The sequence below is a fragment of the Bufo bufo genome, chromosome 9 (genome assembly GCF_905171765.1).
Source record: "Bufo bufo chromosome 9, aBufBuf1.1, whole genome shotgun sequence".
In the NCBI taxonomy this organism is placed as follows: Eukaryota; Metazoa; Chordata; class Amphibia; order Anura; family Bufonidae; genus Bufo; species Bufo bufo.
This window is the reverse complement of record NC_053397.1, coordinates 229014831-229030749: the sequence shown is the minus strand read 5'-3', so window position 1 is coordinate 229030749 and position 15919 is coordinate 229014831. Positions and strand designations below refer to the sequence as shown.

At 54.9% G+C, this 15919-nt stretch overlaps 1 protein-coding gene across 1 annotated transcript; it reads right to left on the bottom strand.

The window, feature by feature from the left end:
- Window positions 1–1756: 1756 nt before the first annotated feature.
- LURAP1 (leucine rich adaptor protein 1) lies at window positions 1757–7799 on the bottom strand. The gene is made up of 2 exons (XM_040407115.1): window positions 7580–7799; window positions 1757–2222 (listed from the first exon to the last, which is right to left on the bottom strand). Exons 1-2 carry the CDS (start codon window positions 7748–7750, stop codon window positions 1788–1790), a joined length of 606 nt encoding a protein of 201 aa, XP_040263049.1. The 5' UTR covers window positions 7751–7799; the 3' UTR covers window positions 1757–1787.
- Between the last annotated feature and the right edge of the window lie 8120 nt (window positions 7800–15919).

The window sequence follows — 15919 nt, the reverse complement described above, 5'->3', positions numbered from 1 at the left end:
CCTGTACCCCGAGTGTCAGCGACATTATCCTGTACCCCGAGTGTCAGTGTCATTATCCTGTACCCAGAGTGTCAGCGTCATTATCCTGTACCCAGAGTGTCAGCGTCATCATCCTGTACCCCGAGTGTCAGCGTCATTATCCTGTACCCCGAGTGTCAGTGTCATTATCCTGTACCCCGAGTGTCAGCGTCATTATCCTGTACCCCGAGTGTCAGTGTCATTATCCTGTACCCCGAGTGTCAGTGTCATTATCCTGTACCCCGAGTGTCAGTGTCATTATCCTGTACCCCGAGTGTCAGTGTCATCATCCTGTACCCCGAGTGTCAGTGTCATTATCCTGTACCCCCAGTGTCATTATCCTGTACCCCGAGTGTCAGTGTCATTATCCTGTACCCCGAGTGTCAGTGTCATTATCCTGTACCCCGAGTGTCAGTGCCATTATCCTGTACCCCGAGTGTCAGTGTCATTATCCTGTACCCCGAGTGTCAGTGTCATTATCCTGTACCCCGAGTGTCAGTGTCATCATCCTGTACCCCGAGTGTCAGTGTCATTATCCTGTACCCCGAGTGTCAGTGTCATCATCCTGTACACCGAGTGTCAGTGTCATTATCCTGTACCTCGTGTTTCTATGCTGTGGCGTGTTGGGGTGCACGGTGTTGGGGGGCACGGTGTTGGGTTGCCCGGTGTTGGGGTGCACGGTGTTGGGGTGCACGGTGGTGGGGTGCACGGTGTTGGGGTGCACGGTGTTGGGTTGCCCGGTGGTGGGGTGCACGGTGTTGGGGTGCACGGTGTTGGGGTGCACGGTGTTGGGTTGCCCGGTGTTGGGGTGCACGGTGTTGGGGTGCACGGTGTTGGGGTGCCCGGTGGTGGGGTGCACGGTGTTGGGGTGCACGGTGGTGGGGTGCACGGTGGTGGGGTGCACGGTGTTGGGGGGCACGGTGTTGGGGTGCACGGTGGTGGGGTGCACGGTGTTGGGGTGCCCTCCCTGGGCCCCTTTCTTTCATTCTGACAGACTCTGTTTTGTTTCTTTAGGATTTTTATTTCTTGTTTTCAGACGAGGATCGGGAGCCGGACCCCTGACATCAGGAGACCCCAGAAACACTACAATAAATACCTGTGTGGGGCCACAAGTAAGGAGAAGCAGACGGAGTGGCACTACACGCAACGCCCGACATCCGATTCAGGGTGATGTCACTATTGCCCACAGCCCTGGCGGTGCTCAGCCCACAGCAAGTAAAACGATATTCAGGCAGCGCTCGCCGATCGGCGCAATCTTCTTTTCTTTCTTCCAGGACTGGGTACGCCAACGCTGAATACACAGTCCTAGACTATTGGCCGGATGAGGCGCGAAACGTCCGTCGCCGCAAGTGGTACCACTGCTTTGTATGTCCGTCCCAAGCCGCTCATGTCAGTCCTGGAGGAAAGAAAAGAGGATTGCGCCGATTGGCGAGTGCGCCGCCTGAATATCGTTAAACTCGCTTAAAATAACTCTGTGGGTCTCTGGTTCAGTCAAGATGGTCGGCGACTGACGCTGCATGTGCGGGCGAGACCCTCTAGAATCCGCCACCTCTAGGCTTATCTGCGGGAAAGGGGTGTGGCCTAATCTACAATTCCAAATGTCCGTGCGGAACGTGTCCGCCGCCGATAGGGTTAGTGCGGCCGAGGACTGAGGGAATGTGGGCGTCCTCCTCTGTCGGTGTCAGCGGCGCCCTCTGCCCTCCTCTCAGGCACCTCCTCGCTGTGCCGCCCGCCTGACAAGTCCCAATATTACTGACCCCCCCCCGGGGTTACAGAAATGTCACATCGTCCTGGGACTGCACCCAGCGCCAGTGGGCGTCATACTCCAGGGGGACCCTGCCGGGCGCCCTCCCGCTCTGACCCGGCCCGGCCTTCTCTTCTGGGTCAGGCGGTTTCAGCCGGGGCACCGGGGGGCGCTGTGGGGTGGAGGACACGATGGGCTCGCTGCTGCTCAGGCTGTACTCGTCCAGGTCATCCGCCAGGGTGTCCAGGAAGCTGCCGATGGAGACGCTGTCCAGCCGCTCGCTGGGGTCCTGGAGGCTGCTCCAGCTGGCGCGCCGCGGCGTCTCCGGGCTGCTGGTCAGACTGCTGCAGCGGCTGGCGGGCGGCCCCTTCTCCTCCAGGATCCACTTCACCGCCTCGATCCCCTCATTGACCAGCAGCAGCTGCTGCAGAATCTGCACGTCGACGGCTCGGAGGCAGGCCTGCGGGGGAGAGAGGAAGAATCAGCGGCGCCAGACACTATACAGAGAGCAGCGGTGCCGGCCGAGCAGAGGAACGGGCCTGCGGGGGAGAGAGGAAGAATCAGCGGCGCCAGACACTATACAGAGAGCAGCGGTGCCGGCCGAGCAGAGGAACGGGCCTGCGGGGGAGAGAGGAAGAATCAGCGGCGCCAGACACTATGCAGAGAGCAGCGGTGCCGGCCGAGCAGAGGAGCGGGCCTGCGGGGGAGAGAGGAAGAATCAGCGGCACCAGACACTATACAGAGAGCAGCGGTGCCGGCCGAGCAGAGGAACGGGCCTGCGGGGGAGAGAGGAAGAATCAGCGGCGCCAGACACTATGCAGAGAGCAGCGGTGCCGGCCGAGCAGAGGAACGGGCCTGCGGGGGAGAGAGGAAGAATCAGCGGCGCCAGACACTATACAGAGAGCAGCGGTGCCGGCCGAGCAGAGGAACGGGCCTGCGGGGGAGAGAGGAAGAATCAGCGGCGCCAGACACTATACAGAGAGCAGCGGTGCCGGCCGAGCAGAGGAACGGGCCTGCGGGGGAGAGAGGAAGAATCAGCGGCGCCAGACACTACACAGAGAGCAGCGGTGCCGGCCAAGCAGAGGAACGGGCCTGCGGGGGAGAGAGGAAGAATCAGCGGCGCCAGACACTATGCAGAGAGCAGCGGTGCCGGCCGAGCAGAGGAACAGGCCTGCGGGGGAGAGAGAGGAAGAATCAGCGGCGCCAGAGACTATACAGAGAGCAGCGGTGCCGGCCGAGCAGAGGTACAGACACTATACAGAGAGCAGCGGTGCCCGCCGAGCAGAGGTACAGACACTATACAGAGAGCAGCGGTGCCGGCCGAGCAGAGGAACGGGCCTGCGGGGGAGAGAGGAAGAATCAGCGGCGCCAGAGACTATACAGAGAGCAGCGGTGCCGGCCGAGCAGAGGAACGGGCCTGCGGGGGAGAGAGGAAGAATCAGCGGCGCCAGACACTACCCAGAGAGCAGCGGTGCCGGCCGAGCAGAGGAACGGGCCTGCGGGGGAGAGAGGAAGAATCAGCGGCGCCAGACACTATGCAGAGAGCAGCGGTGCCGGCCTAGCAGAGGAACGGGCCTGCGGGGGAGAGAGGAAGAATCAGCGGCGCCAGACACTACACAGAGAGCAGCGGTGCCGGCCGAGCAGAGGAACGGGCCTGCGGGGGAGAGAGGAAGAATCAGCGGCGCCAGAGACTATACAGAGAGCAGCGGTGCCGGCCGAGCAGAGGCCAGACACTATACAGAGAGCAGCGGTGCCGGCCGAGCAGAGGTACAGACACTATACAGAGAGCAGCGGTGCCGGCCAAGCAGAGGAACGGGCCTGCGGGGGAGAGAGGAAGAATCAGCGGCGCCAGACACTATGCAGAGAGCAGCGGTGCCGGCCGAGCAGAGGAACAGGCCTGCGGGGGAGAGAGAGGAAGAATCAGCGGCGCCAGAGACTATACAGAGAGCAGCGGTGCCGGCCGAGCAGAGGTACAGACACTATACAGAGAGCAGCGGTGCCCGCCGAGCAGAGGTACAGACACTATACAGAGAGCAGCGGTGCCGGCCGAGCAGAGGAACGGGCCTGCGGGGGAGAGAGGAAGAATCAGCGGCGCCAGAGACTATACAGAGAGCAGCGGTGCCGGCCGAGCAGAGGAACGGGCCTGCGGGGGAGAGAGGAAGAATCAGCGGCGCCAGACACTACCCAGAGAGCAGCGGTGCCGGCCGAGCAGAGGAACGGGCCTGCGGGGGAGAGAGGAAGAATCAGCGGCGCCAGACACTATGCAGAGAGCAGCGGTGCCGGCCTAGCAGAGGAACGGGCCTGCGGGGGAGAGAGGAAGAATCAGCGGCGCCAGACACTACACAGAGAGCAGCGGTGCCGGCCGAGCAGAGGAACGGGCCTGCGGGGGAGAGAGGAAGAATCAGCGGCGCCAGAGACTATACAGAGAGCAGCGGTGCCGGCCGAGCAGAGGCCAGACACTATACAGAGAGCAGCGGTGCCGGCCGAGCAGAGGTACAGACACTATACAGAGAGCAGCGGTGCCGGCCGAGCAGAGGAACGGGCCTGCGGGGGAGAGAGGAAGAATCAGCAGCGCCAGACACTACGCAGAGAGCAGCGGTGCCGGCCGAGCAGAGGAACGGGCCTGCGGGGGAGAGAGGAAGAATCAGCGGCGCCAGACACTACGCAGAGAGCAGCGGTGCCCGCCGAGCAGAGGAGCGGGCCTGCGGGGGAGAAAGGAAGAATCAGCGGCGCCAGACACTATACAGAGAGCAGCGGTGCCCGCCGAGCAGAGGAACGGGCCTGCGGGGGAGAGAGGAAGAATCAGCGGCGCCAGACACTATGCAGAGAGCAGCGGTGCCCGCCGAGCAGAGGAACGGGCCTGCGGGGGAGAGAGGAAGAATCAGCGGCGCCAGACACTATACAGAGAGCAGCGGTGCCCGCCGAGCAGAGGAACGGGCCTGCGGGGGAGAGAGGAAGAATCAGCGGCGCCAGACACTATGCAGAGAGCAGCGGTGCCCGCCGAGCAGAGGAACGGGCCTGCGGGGGAGAGAGGAAGAATCAGCGGCGCCAGACACTATGCAGAGAGCAGCGGTGCCGGCCGAGCAGAGGAACAGGCCTGCGGGGGAGAGAGGAAGAATCAGCGGCGCCAGACACTATACAGAGAGCAGCGGTGCCCGCCGAGCAGAGGAACGGGCCTGCGGGGAAGAGAGGAAGAATCAGCGGCGCCAGACACTATGCAGAGAGCAGCGGTGCCCGCCGAGCAGAGGAACGGGCCTGCGGGGGAGAGAGGAAGAATCAGCGGCGCCAGACACTATACAGAGAGCAGCGGTGCCGGCCGAGCAGAGGAGCGGGCTTGCGGGGGAGAGAGGAAGAATCAGCGGCGCCAGACACTATGCAGAGAGCAGCGGTGCCGGCCGAGCAGAGGAGCGGGCCTGCGGGGAAGAGAGGAAGAATCAGCGGCGCCAGACACTACACAGAGAGCAGCGGTGCCCGCCGAGCAGAGGAACGGGCCTGCGGGGGAGAGAGGAAGAATCAGCGGCGCCAGAGACTATACAGAGAGCAGCGGTGCCCGCCGAGCAGAGGAACGGGCCTGCGGGGGAGAGAGGAAGAATCAGCGGCGCCAGACACTATACAGAGAGCAGCGGTGCCCACCGAGCAGAGGAGCGGGCCTGCGGGGAAGAGAGGAAGAATCAGCGGCGCCAGACACTATACAGAGAGCAGCGGTGCCCGCCGAGCAGAGGAACAGGCCTGCGGGAGAGAGAGGAAGAATCAGCGGCGCCAGACACTATGCAGAGAGCAGCGGTGCCGGCCGAGCAGAGGAACAGGCCTGCGGGAGAGAGAGGAAGAATCAGCGGCGCCAGACACTATGCAGAGAGCAGCGGTGCCGGCCGAGCAGAGGAGCGGGCCTGCGGGGGAGAGAAAAGAATCAGCGGCGCCAGACACTATGCAGAGAGCAGCGGTGCCGGCCGAGCAGAGGAACGGGCCTGCGGGGGAGAGAGGAAGAATCAGCGGCGCCAGACACTATGCAGAGAGCAGCGGTGCCGGCCGAGCAGAGGAGCGGGCCTGCGGGGGAGAGAGGAAGAATCAGCGGCGCCAGACACTATGCAGAGAGCAGCGGTGCCGGCCGAGCAGAGGAACGGGCCTGCGGGGGAGAGAGGAAGAATCAGCGGCGCCAGACACTATGCAGAGAGCAGCGGTGCCGGCCGAGCAGAGGAACGGGCCTGCGGGGGAGAGAGGAAGAATCAGCGGCGCCAGACACTATGCAGAGAGCAGCGGTGCCGGCCGAGCAGAGGAACGGGCCTGCGGGGGAGAGAGGAAGAATCAGCGGCGCCAGACACTATACAGAGAGCAGCGGTGCCGGCCGAGCAGAGGAGCGGGCCTGCGGGGGAGAGAAAAGAATCAGCGGCGCCAGACACTATACAGAGAGCAGCGGTGCCGGCCGAGCAGAGGAGCGGGCCTGCTGGGGAGAGAGGAAGAATCAGCGGCGCCAGACACTATGCAGAGAGCAGCGGTGCCGGCCGAGCAGAGGAGCGGGCCTGCGGGGGAGAGAGGAAGAATCAGCGGCGCCAGACACTATGCAGAGAGCAGCGGTGCCGGCCGAGCAGAGGAACGGGCCTGCGGGGGAGAGAGGAAGAATCAGCGGCGCCAGAGACTATACAGAGAGCAGCGGTGCCGGCCGAGCAGAGGCCAGACACTATACAGAGAGCAGCGGTGCCCGCCGAGCAGAGGTACCGGCCTGCGGGGGAGAGAAAAGAATCAGCGGCGCCAGAGACTATACAGAGAGCAGCGGTGCCGGCCGAGCAGAGGTACCGGCCTGCGGGGGAGAGAAAAGAATCAGCGGCGCCAGAGACTATACAGAGAGCAGCGGTGCCCGCCGAGCAGAGGAACGGGCCTGCGGGGGAGAGAAAAGAATCAGCGGCGCCAGACACTATACAGAGAGCAGCGGTGCCGGCCGAGCAGAGACCAGACACTATACAGAGAGCAGCGGTGCCCGCCGAGCAGAGACGCCCCCTATGATGTCACCGCCTGAGATACTACAGAAGAACACGCCCCCTATGATGTCACCACCACCTGAGATACTACAGAACACGCCCCCTATGATGTCACCACCACCTGAGATACTACAGAACACACCTCCTATGATGTCACCACCTGAGATACAACAGAAGAACACGCCCCCTATGATGTCACCGCCTGAGATTCTACAGAACACGCCTGCTATGATGTCACCGCCTGAGATACAACAGAAGAACACGCCCCCTATGATGTCACCGCCTGAGATACTACAGAAGAACACGCCCCATATGATGTCACCACCACCTGAGATACTACAGAACACACCTCCTATGATGTCACCACCTGAGATACAACAGAAGAACACGCCCCCTATGATGTCACCGCCTGAGATTCTACAGAACACGCCCCCTATGATGTCACCGCCTGAGATACTACAGAAGAACACGCCCCATATGATGTCACCACCACCTGAGATACTACAGAACACGCCCCCTATGATGTCACCAACACCTGAGATACTACAGAACACGCCCCCTATGATGTCACCACCACCTGAGATACTACAGAACACGCCCCCTATGATGTCACCACCACCTGAGATAGTACAGAACACGCCCCCTATGATGTCACCACCACCTGAGATACAACAGAACACGCCCCTAAATATACACCTGACCACAGGAGTCACCATTATTTATGTCTGCACAGAGTACAAGGGGTTAATTTTTATGCTCCTCCCCTCTGATTAATACCGTATTTAAACAGCGGAGTGGATGTAGCAACTGTCAAAATAGACCACATGGGGGGGGGAGGTCTCACCAGCTCCAGCCGCAGCGCCTCCATCTTGTCCCCCAGCCCCAGGCTCCTCCGGCGGCTCCCGGGGCAGCAGCTCCTCAGCGCCGGCTCCTCTCTCATCCAGCGCAGCAGGCCCTCCGGGGTCTTCCGCCCCACCTTGCTCTCCACGTCCCGCAGCTCCGGAGCGGCCTCCATCAGCCCGGGCGGCGGCACTCAGGTCTGCTCCACCTGCACCGCCGTAATGCCTGGAGTAGGAGCGCAGCGCTGGGCGGTACCGGCTGCAGGCGGCAGAGGGCGCCCGATCTCACCTCTACAGTCATCCTCTGGGAGGCCTGAGAGACGTGATGTGTGTGTGTGATGTGTGTACACGTGATGTGAGTGTGTGAGTGTGTTGTGTGTGAGTGTGATGTGTGTGTACACGTGATGTGTGTACACGTGATGTGTGTACACGTGATGTGTGTGATGTGTGTACACGTGATGTGTGTGTACACGTGATGTGTGTGTACACGTGATGTGTGTGTACACGTGATGTGTGTGTACACGTGATGTGTGTGTACACGTGATGTGAGTGTGATGTGTGTACACGTGATGTGTGTACACGTGATGTGAGTGTGATGTGTGTACACGTGATGTGTGATGTGTGTACACGTGATGTGTGTGTGTGATGTGTGTACACGTGATTTGTGTGTGATGTGTGTACACGTGATGTGAGTGTGATGTGTGTACACGTGATGTGTGTGTGATGTGAGTGTGATGTGTGTACACGTGATGTGTGTACACGTGATGTGAGTGTGATGTGTGTACACGTGATGTGTGTGATGTGTGTACACGTGATGTGTGTGTGTGTGTACACGTGATGTGTGTACATGTGATGTGAGTGTGATGTGTGTACATGTGATGTGTGTGTACACGTGATGTGAGTGTGATGTGTGTACACGTGATGTGTGTGTACACGTGATGTGAGTGTGATGTGTGTACACGTGATGTGAGTGTGATGTGTGTACACGTGATGTGTGTGTACACGTGATGTGAGTGTGATGTGTGTGTACACGTGATGTGAGTGTGATGTGTGTGTACACGTGATGTGAGTGTGATGTGTGTGTACACGTGATGTGAGTGTGATGTGTGTACACGTGATGTGTGTGTACACGTGATGTGAGTGTGATGTGTGTACACGTGATGTGTGTACACGTGATGTGAGTGTGATGTGTGTACACGTGATGTGTGTGATGTGTGTACACGTGATGTGTGTGTGTGTGTACACGTGATGTGTGTACATGTGATGTGAGTGTGATGTGTGTACATGTGATGTGTGTGTACACGTGATGTGAGTGTGATGTGTGTACACGTGATGTGTGTGTACACGTGATGTGAGTGTGATGTGTGTACACGTGATGTGAGTGTGATGTGTGTACACGTGATGTGTGTGTACACGTGATGTGAGTGTGATGTGTGTGTACACGTGATGTGAGTGTGATGTGTGTGTACACGTGATGTGAGTGTGATGTGTGTACACGTGATGTGTGTGTACACGTGATGTGAGTGTGATGTGTGTACACGTGATGTGTGTACACGTGATGTGAGTGTGATGTGTGTACACGTGATTTGTGTGATGTGTGTTCACGTGATGTGAGTGTGTGTGTGATGTGTGTACACGTGATTTGTGTGTGATGTGTGTGTACACGTGATGTGTGTGTGATGTGTGTACACGTGATGTGTGTGTGTGTGATGTGTGTACACGTGATGTGAGTGTGATGTGTGTACACGTGATGTGAGTGTGATGTGTGTACACGTGATGTGAGTGTGATGTGTGTACACGTGATGTGTGTGTACACGTGATGTGAGTGTGATGTGTGTACACATGATGTGAGTGTGATGTGTGTACACGTGATGTGTGTGTACACGTGATGTGAGTGTGATGTGTGTGTACACGTGATGTGAGTGTGATGTGTGTGTACACGTGATGTGAGTGTGATGTGTGTGTACACGTGATGTGAGTGTGATGTGTGTACACGTGATGTGTGTGTACACGTGATGTGAGTGTGATGTGTGTACACGTGATGTGTGTACACGTGATGTGAGTGTGATGTGTGTACACGTGATTTGTGTGATGTGTGTTCACGTGATGTGTGTGTGTGATGTGTGTACACGTGATTTGTGTGTGATGTGTGTGTACACGTGATGTGTGTGTGTGTGTGATGTGTGTACACGTGATGTGTGTGTGATGTGTGTACACGTGATGTGTGTGTGATGTGTGTACACGTGATGTGAGTGTGATGTGTGTACACGTGATGTGTGTGTGTGTGTGATGTGTGTACACGTGATTTGTGTGATGTGTGTTCACGTGATGTGAGTGTGATGTGTGTACACGTGATGTGTGTGTGATGTGTGTACACGTGATGTGTGTGTGTGTGATGTGTGTACACGTGATTTGTGTGATGTGTGTTCACGTGATGTGTGTGTGTGATGTGTGTACACGTGATGTGTGTGTGTGATGTGTGTACACGTGATGTGTGTGTGATGTGTGTACACGTGATTGTGTGATGTGTGTACACGTGATGTGTGTACACGTGATGTGTGTACACGTGATGTGTGATGTGTGTACACGTGATTGTGTGTACACGTGATTGTGTGTACACGTGATTGTGTGTACACGTGATGTGTGTACACGTGATGTGTGTACACGTGATGTGTGTACACGTGATGTGTGTGATGTGTGTACACGTGATGTGTGTACATGGGATTAGAGATGAGCTTATTTCATATTTTGGAATTCGTTCACGCTCCGTTTGGTGGTAAAAGCAGAATTGCGCTATGGATTCTGTTACCACAGAGCATAACGCAATTCTATGACGGAACGCATAATGGAACGCCTTTAGAGACATTCCGTCATAATAGAAGTCTATGGGCTGCAAAACGGATCGGTCCCGTTACAGTTCTGCAGGGGATCCCGAGTCCTCCCCCCACCCCGACCCGAGTCCTCCCCCGACCCCTCCGCCCCCAAGTCCTCCCCCCCCAACCCCGAGTCCGCCCCCCCCCCGATCCCGAGTCCTCCCCCCCCCCCCGATCCCGAGTCTTCCCCCCCCCCCGATCCCGAGTCCTCCCCCCCCGATCCCGAGTCCCCCCCCCCCGACCCCAAGTCCTCCCCCCCCCCCCCTGACCCCGAGTCCGCCCCACCCCCGAGTCCTATGAGGGATGAGACTCCATCTTGTGCAGGTGTAATTAGTGAAGCAGTGGGCAGGACGTAGGGAGTCTGTGTGGATCAGAGGGTCCGAGGTGGTGGCCCCTCATCAGAGTCTGACAGACAAGAGCGTTATGTTCCTGCTGACTGAGACAAGATGCTGCAGAACCTCCGTCATCAGTATGGGGCGGACGTATTACCTGTTAGAAATCCTTAGTTCTGCTTCGTCCCCCCTCGGCGGTGGCCGGACGTGTCTGTGACTATGAAGAATAACGATGTCTGTGCGGAATAAAGGAGCGGATTCAGCAGGGCGTCCGTGTCCGCTCTCCGAGCGCTCATCAACCTTCCATTTGGACCCCGCCAGTCATAGAGGTGGGGGTTTTGCCCTAACAAAACTGGCGCCTCAACGAGGGGCTCGAATAAAGGGCTCTTCATTCATCTCCCGACAACTTGGATAAACCGGACCGGGACGGACAGATAGTAAAGACGGCGCTGCAAGGTGAGAGACGCCATCTTACGCGGTATCTGCGCCTCCCTGACCGGATCTCGGGCTCCAGGGATTGTTGACGGAACCAACATATAAAGTCCTTTTACAGTCGAGTCCATGTCGGTAAAGAACCTTGGAAGCTGAAAATACCTTCAATTGTAGATTAGATTCTGATCAGGAGTAACTTTGATTGAGATGTTTTTGTTCTGGTTTTAGGAGTCGCAGTTTACGTCGCGTTTCATCTTTACTGCAGAACATTATAGAAAGGGGAATCTTAGTAACAGAGTACACAGGTAATATAGTGAGGAGACTCAGGCTCAGTAACAGAGTACACAGGTAATATAGTGAGGAGACTGAGGCTCAGTACAGAGTACACAGGTAATATAGTGAGGAGACTCAGGCTCAGTAACAGAGTACACAGGTAATATAGTGAGGAGACTGAGGCTCAGTACAGAGTACACTAGGTGATATAGTGAGGAAGCTCTGAGGAGACTGAGGCTCAGTACAGAGTACACTAGGTGATATAGTGAGGAAGCTCTGAGGAGACTGAGGCTCAGTACAGAGTACACTAGGTGATATAGTGAGGAAGCTCTGAGGAGACTGAGGCTCAGTACAGAGTACACTAGGTGATATAGTGAGGAAGCTCTGAGGAGACTGAGGCTCAGTACAGAGTACACTAGGTGATATAGTGAGGAAGTTCTGAGGAGACTGAGGCTCAGTACAGAGTACACTAGGTGATATAGTGAGGAAGCTCTGAGGAGACTGAGGCTCAGTACAGAGTACACTAGGTGATATAGTGAGGAAGCTCTGAGGAGACTGAGGCTCAGTACAGAGTACACTAGGTGATATAGTGAGGAAGCTCTGAGGAGACTGAGGCTCAGTACAGAGTACACTAGGTGATATAATGAGGAAGCTCTGAGGAGACTGAGGCTCAGTACAGAGTACACTAGGTGATATAGTGAGGAAGCTCTGAGGAGACTGAGGCTCAGTACAGAGTACACTAGGTGATATAGTGAGGAAGCTCTGAGGAGACTGAGGCTCAGTACAGAGTACACTAGGTGATATAGTGAGGAAGCTCTGAGGAGACTGAGGCTCAGTACAGAGTACACTAGGGGATATAGTGAGGAAGCTCTGAGGAGACTGAGGCTCAGTACAGAGTACACTAGGTGATATAGTGAGGAAGCTCTGAGGAGACTGAGGCTCAGTACAGAGTACACTAGGTGATATAGTGAGGAAGCTCTGAGGAGACTGGGGCTCAGTACAGAGTACACTAGGTGATATAGTGAGGAAGCTCTGAGGAGACTGAGGCTCAGTACAGAGTACACTAGGTGATATAGTGAGGAAGCTCTGAGGAGACTGAGGCTCAGTACAGAGTACACTAGGGGATATAGTGAGGAAGCTCTGAGGAGACTGAGGCTCAGTACAGAGTACACTAGGGGATATAGTGAGGAAGCTCTGAGGAGACTCAGGCTCAGTAACAGAGTACACAGGTAATATAGTGAGGAGACTCAGGCTCAGTAACAGAGTACACAGGTAATATAGTGAGGAGACTCAGGCTCAGTAACAGAGTACACAGGTAATATAGTGAGGAGACTGAGGCTCAGTACAGAGTACACAGGTAATATAGTGAGGAGACTGAGGCTCAGTAACAGAGTACACAGGTAATATAGTGAGGAGACTCAGGCTCAGTAACAGAGTACACAGGTAATATAGTGAGGAGACTCAGGCTCAGTAACAGAGTACACAGGTAATATAGTGAGGAGACTGAGGCTCAGTAACAGAGTACACAGGTAATATAGTGAGGAGACTCCGTCTCAGTAACAGAGTACACAGGTAATATAGTGAGGAGACTGAGGCTCAGTACAGAGTACACTAGGTGATATAGTGAGGAAGCACTGAGGAGACTGAGGCTCAGTACAGAGTACACTAGGTGATATAGTGAGGAAGCTCTGAGGAGACTGAGGCTCAGTACAGAGTACACTAGGTGATATAGTGAGGAAGCTCTGAGGAGACTGAGGCTCAGTACAGAGTACACTAGGTGATATAGTGAGGAAGCTCTGAGGAGACTGAGGCTCAGTACAGAGTACACTAGGGGATATAGTGAGGAAGCTCTGAGGAGACTGAGGCTCAGTACAGAGTACACTAGGGGATATAGTGAGGAAGCTCTGAGGAGACTCAGGCTCAGTAACAGAGTACACAGGTAATATAGTGAGGAGACTCAGGCTCAGTAACAGAGTACACAGGTAATATAGTGAGGAGACTCAGGCTCAGTAACAGAGTACACAGGTAATATAGTGAGGAGACTGAGGCTCAGTACAGAGTACACAGGTAATATAGTGAGGAGACTGAGGCTCAGTAACAGAGTACACAGGTAATATAGTGAGGAGACTCAGGCTCAGTAACAGAGTACACAGGTAATATAGTGAGGAGACTCAGGCTCAGTAACAGAGTACACAGGTAATATAGTGAGGAGACTGAGGCTCAGTAACAGAGTACACAGGTAATATAGTGAGGAGACTCCGTCTCAGTAACAGAGTACACAGGTAATATAGTGAGGAGACTGAGGCTCAGTAACAGAGTACACAGGTAATATAGTGAGGAGACTCAGGCTCAGTAACAGAGTACACAGGTAATATAGTGAGGAGACTCAGGCTCAGTAACAGAGTACACAGGTAATATAGTGAGGAGACTCAGGCTCAGTAACAGAGTACACAGGTAATATAGTGAGGAGACTGAGGCTCAGTAACAGAGTACACAGGTAATATAGTGAGGAGACTGAGGCTCAGTAACAGAGTACACAGGTAATATAGTGAGGAGACTCAGGCTCAGTAACAGAGTACACAGGTAATATAGTGAGGAGACTCAGGCTCAGTAACAGAGTACACAGGTAATATAGTGAGGAGACTGAGGCTCAGTAACAGAGTACACAGGTAATATAGTGAGGAGACTGAGGCTCAGTTACAGAGTACACAGGTAATATAGTGAGGAGACTCAGGCTCAGTAACAGAGTACACAGGTAATATAGTGAGGAGACTCAGGCTCAGTAACAGAGTACACAGGTAATATAGTGAGGAGACTGAGGCTCAGTAACAGAGTACACAGGTAATATAGTGAGGAGACTCAGGCTCAGTAACAGAGTACACAGGTAATATAGTGAGGAGACTCAGGCTCAGTAACAGAGTACACAGGTAATATAGTGAGGAGACTGAGGCTCAGTAACAGAGTACACAGGTAATATAGTGAGGAGACTCAGGCTCAGTAACAGAGTACACAGGTAATATAGTGAGGAGACTCAGGCTCAGTAACAGAGTACACAGATAATATAGTGAGGAGACTGAGGCTCAGTAACAGAGTACACAGGTAATATAGTGAGGAGACTGAGGCTCAGTAACAGAGTACACAGGTAATATAGTGAGGAGACTGAGGCTCAGTAACAGAGTACACAGGTAATATAGTGAGGAGACTCAGGCTCAGTAACAGAGTACACAGATAATATAGTGAGGAGACTGAGGCTCAGTAACAGAGTACACAGATAATATAGTGAGGAGACTGAGGCTCAGTAACAGAGTACACAGGTAATATAGTGAGGAGACTCAGGCTCAGTAACAGAGTACACAGGTAATATAGTGAGGAGACTGAGGCTCAGTAACAGAGTACACAGGTAATATAGTGAGGAGACTGAGGCTCAGTAACAGAGTACACAGGTAATATAGTGAGGAGACTGAGGCTCAGTAACAGAGTACACAGATAATATAGTGAGGAGACTGAGGCTCAGTAACAGAGTACACAGGTAATATAGTGAGGAGACTGAGGCTCAGTAACAGAGTACACTAGGAGATATAATGGGGAGACTCAGGCTCAGTAACAGAGTACACTAGGTGATATAGTGAGGAGACTGAGGCTCAGTACAGAGTACACAGGTAATATAGTGAGGAGACTCAGGCTCAGTAACAGAGTACACAGGTAATATAGTGAGGAGACTCAGGCTCAGTACAGAGTACACTAGGTGATATAGTGAGGAAGCTCTGAGGAGACTCAGGCTCAGTACAGAGTACACTAGGTGATATAGTGAGGAAGCTCTGAGGAGACTGAGGCTCAGTACAGAGTACACTAGGTGATATAGTGAGGAAGCTCTGAGGAGACTGAGGCTCAGTACAGAGTACACTAGGTGATATAGTGAGGAAGCTCTGAGGAGACTGAGGCTCAGTACAGAGTACACTAGGGGATATAGTGAGGAAGCTCTGAGGAGACTGAGGCTCAGTACAGAGTACACTAGGTGATATAGTGAGGAAGCTCTGAGGAGACTGAGGCTCAGTACAGAGTACACTAGGTGATATAGTGAGGAAGCTCTGAGGAGACTGAGGCTCAGTACAGAGTACACTAGGTGATATAGTGAGGAAGCTGTGAGGAGACTGAGGCACAGTACAGAGTACACTAGGTGATATAGTGAGGAAGCTGTGAGGAGACTGAGGCACAGTACAGAGTACACTAGGTGATATAGTGAGGAAGCTCTGAGGAGACTGAGGCACAGTACAGAGTACACTAGGTGATATAGTGAGGAGACTCAGGCTCAGTACAGAGTACACTAGGGGATATAGTGAGGAAGCTCTGAGGAGACTGAGGCTCAGTACAGAGTACACTAGGTGATATAGTGAGGAAGCTCTGAGGAGACTGAGGCTCAGTACAGAGTACACTA

What these genes read in the sequence shown, in the direction of transcription:
- LURAP1 (XM_040407115.1), bottom strand. Translation starts at nt 7,750, where the DNA reads ATGGAGGCCGCTCCGGAGCTGCGGGACGTGGAGAGCAAGGTGGGGCGG. An exon ending in AGGCGCTGCGGCTGGAGCTG is followed by an intron (nt 2,223 to 7,579) that starts GTGAGACCTCCC and finishes TCTCCCCCGCAG; the next exon opens with GCCTGCCTCCGAGCCGTCGA.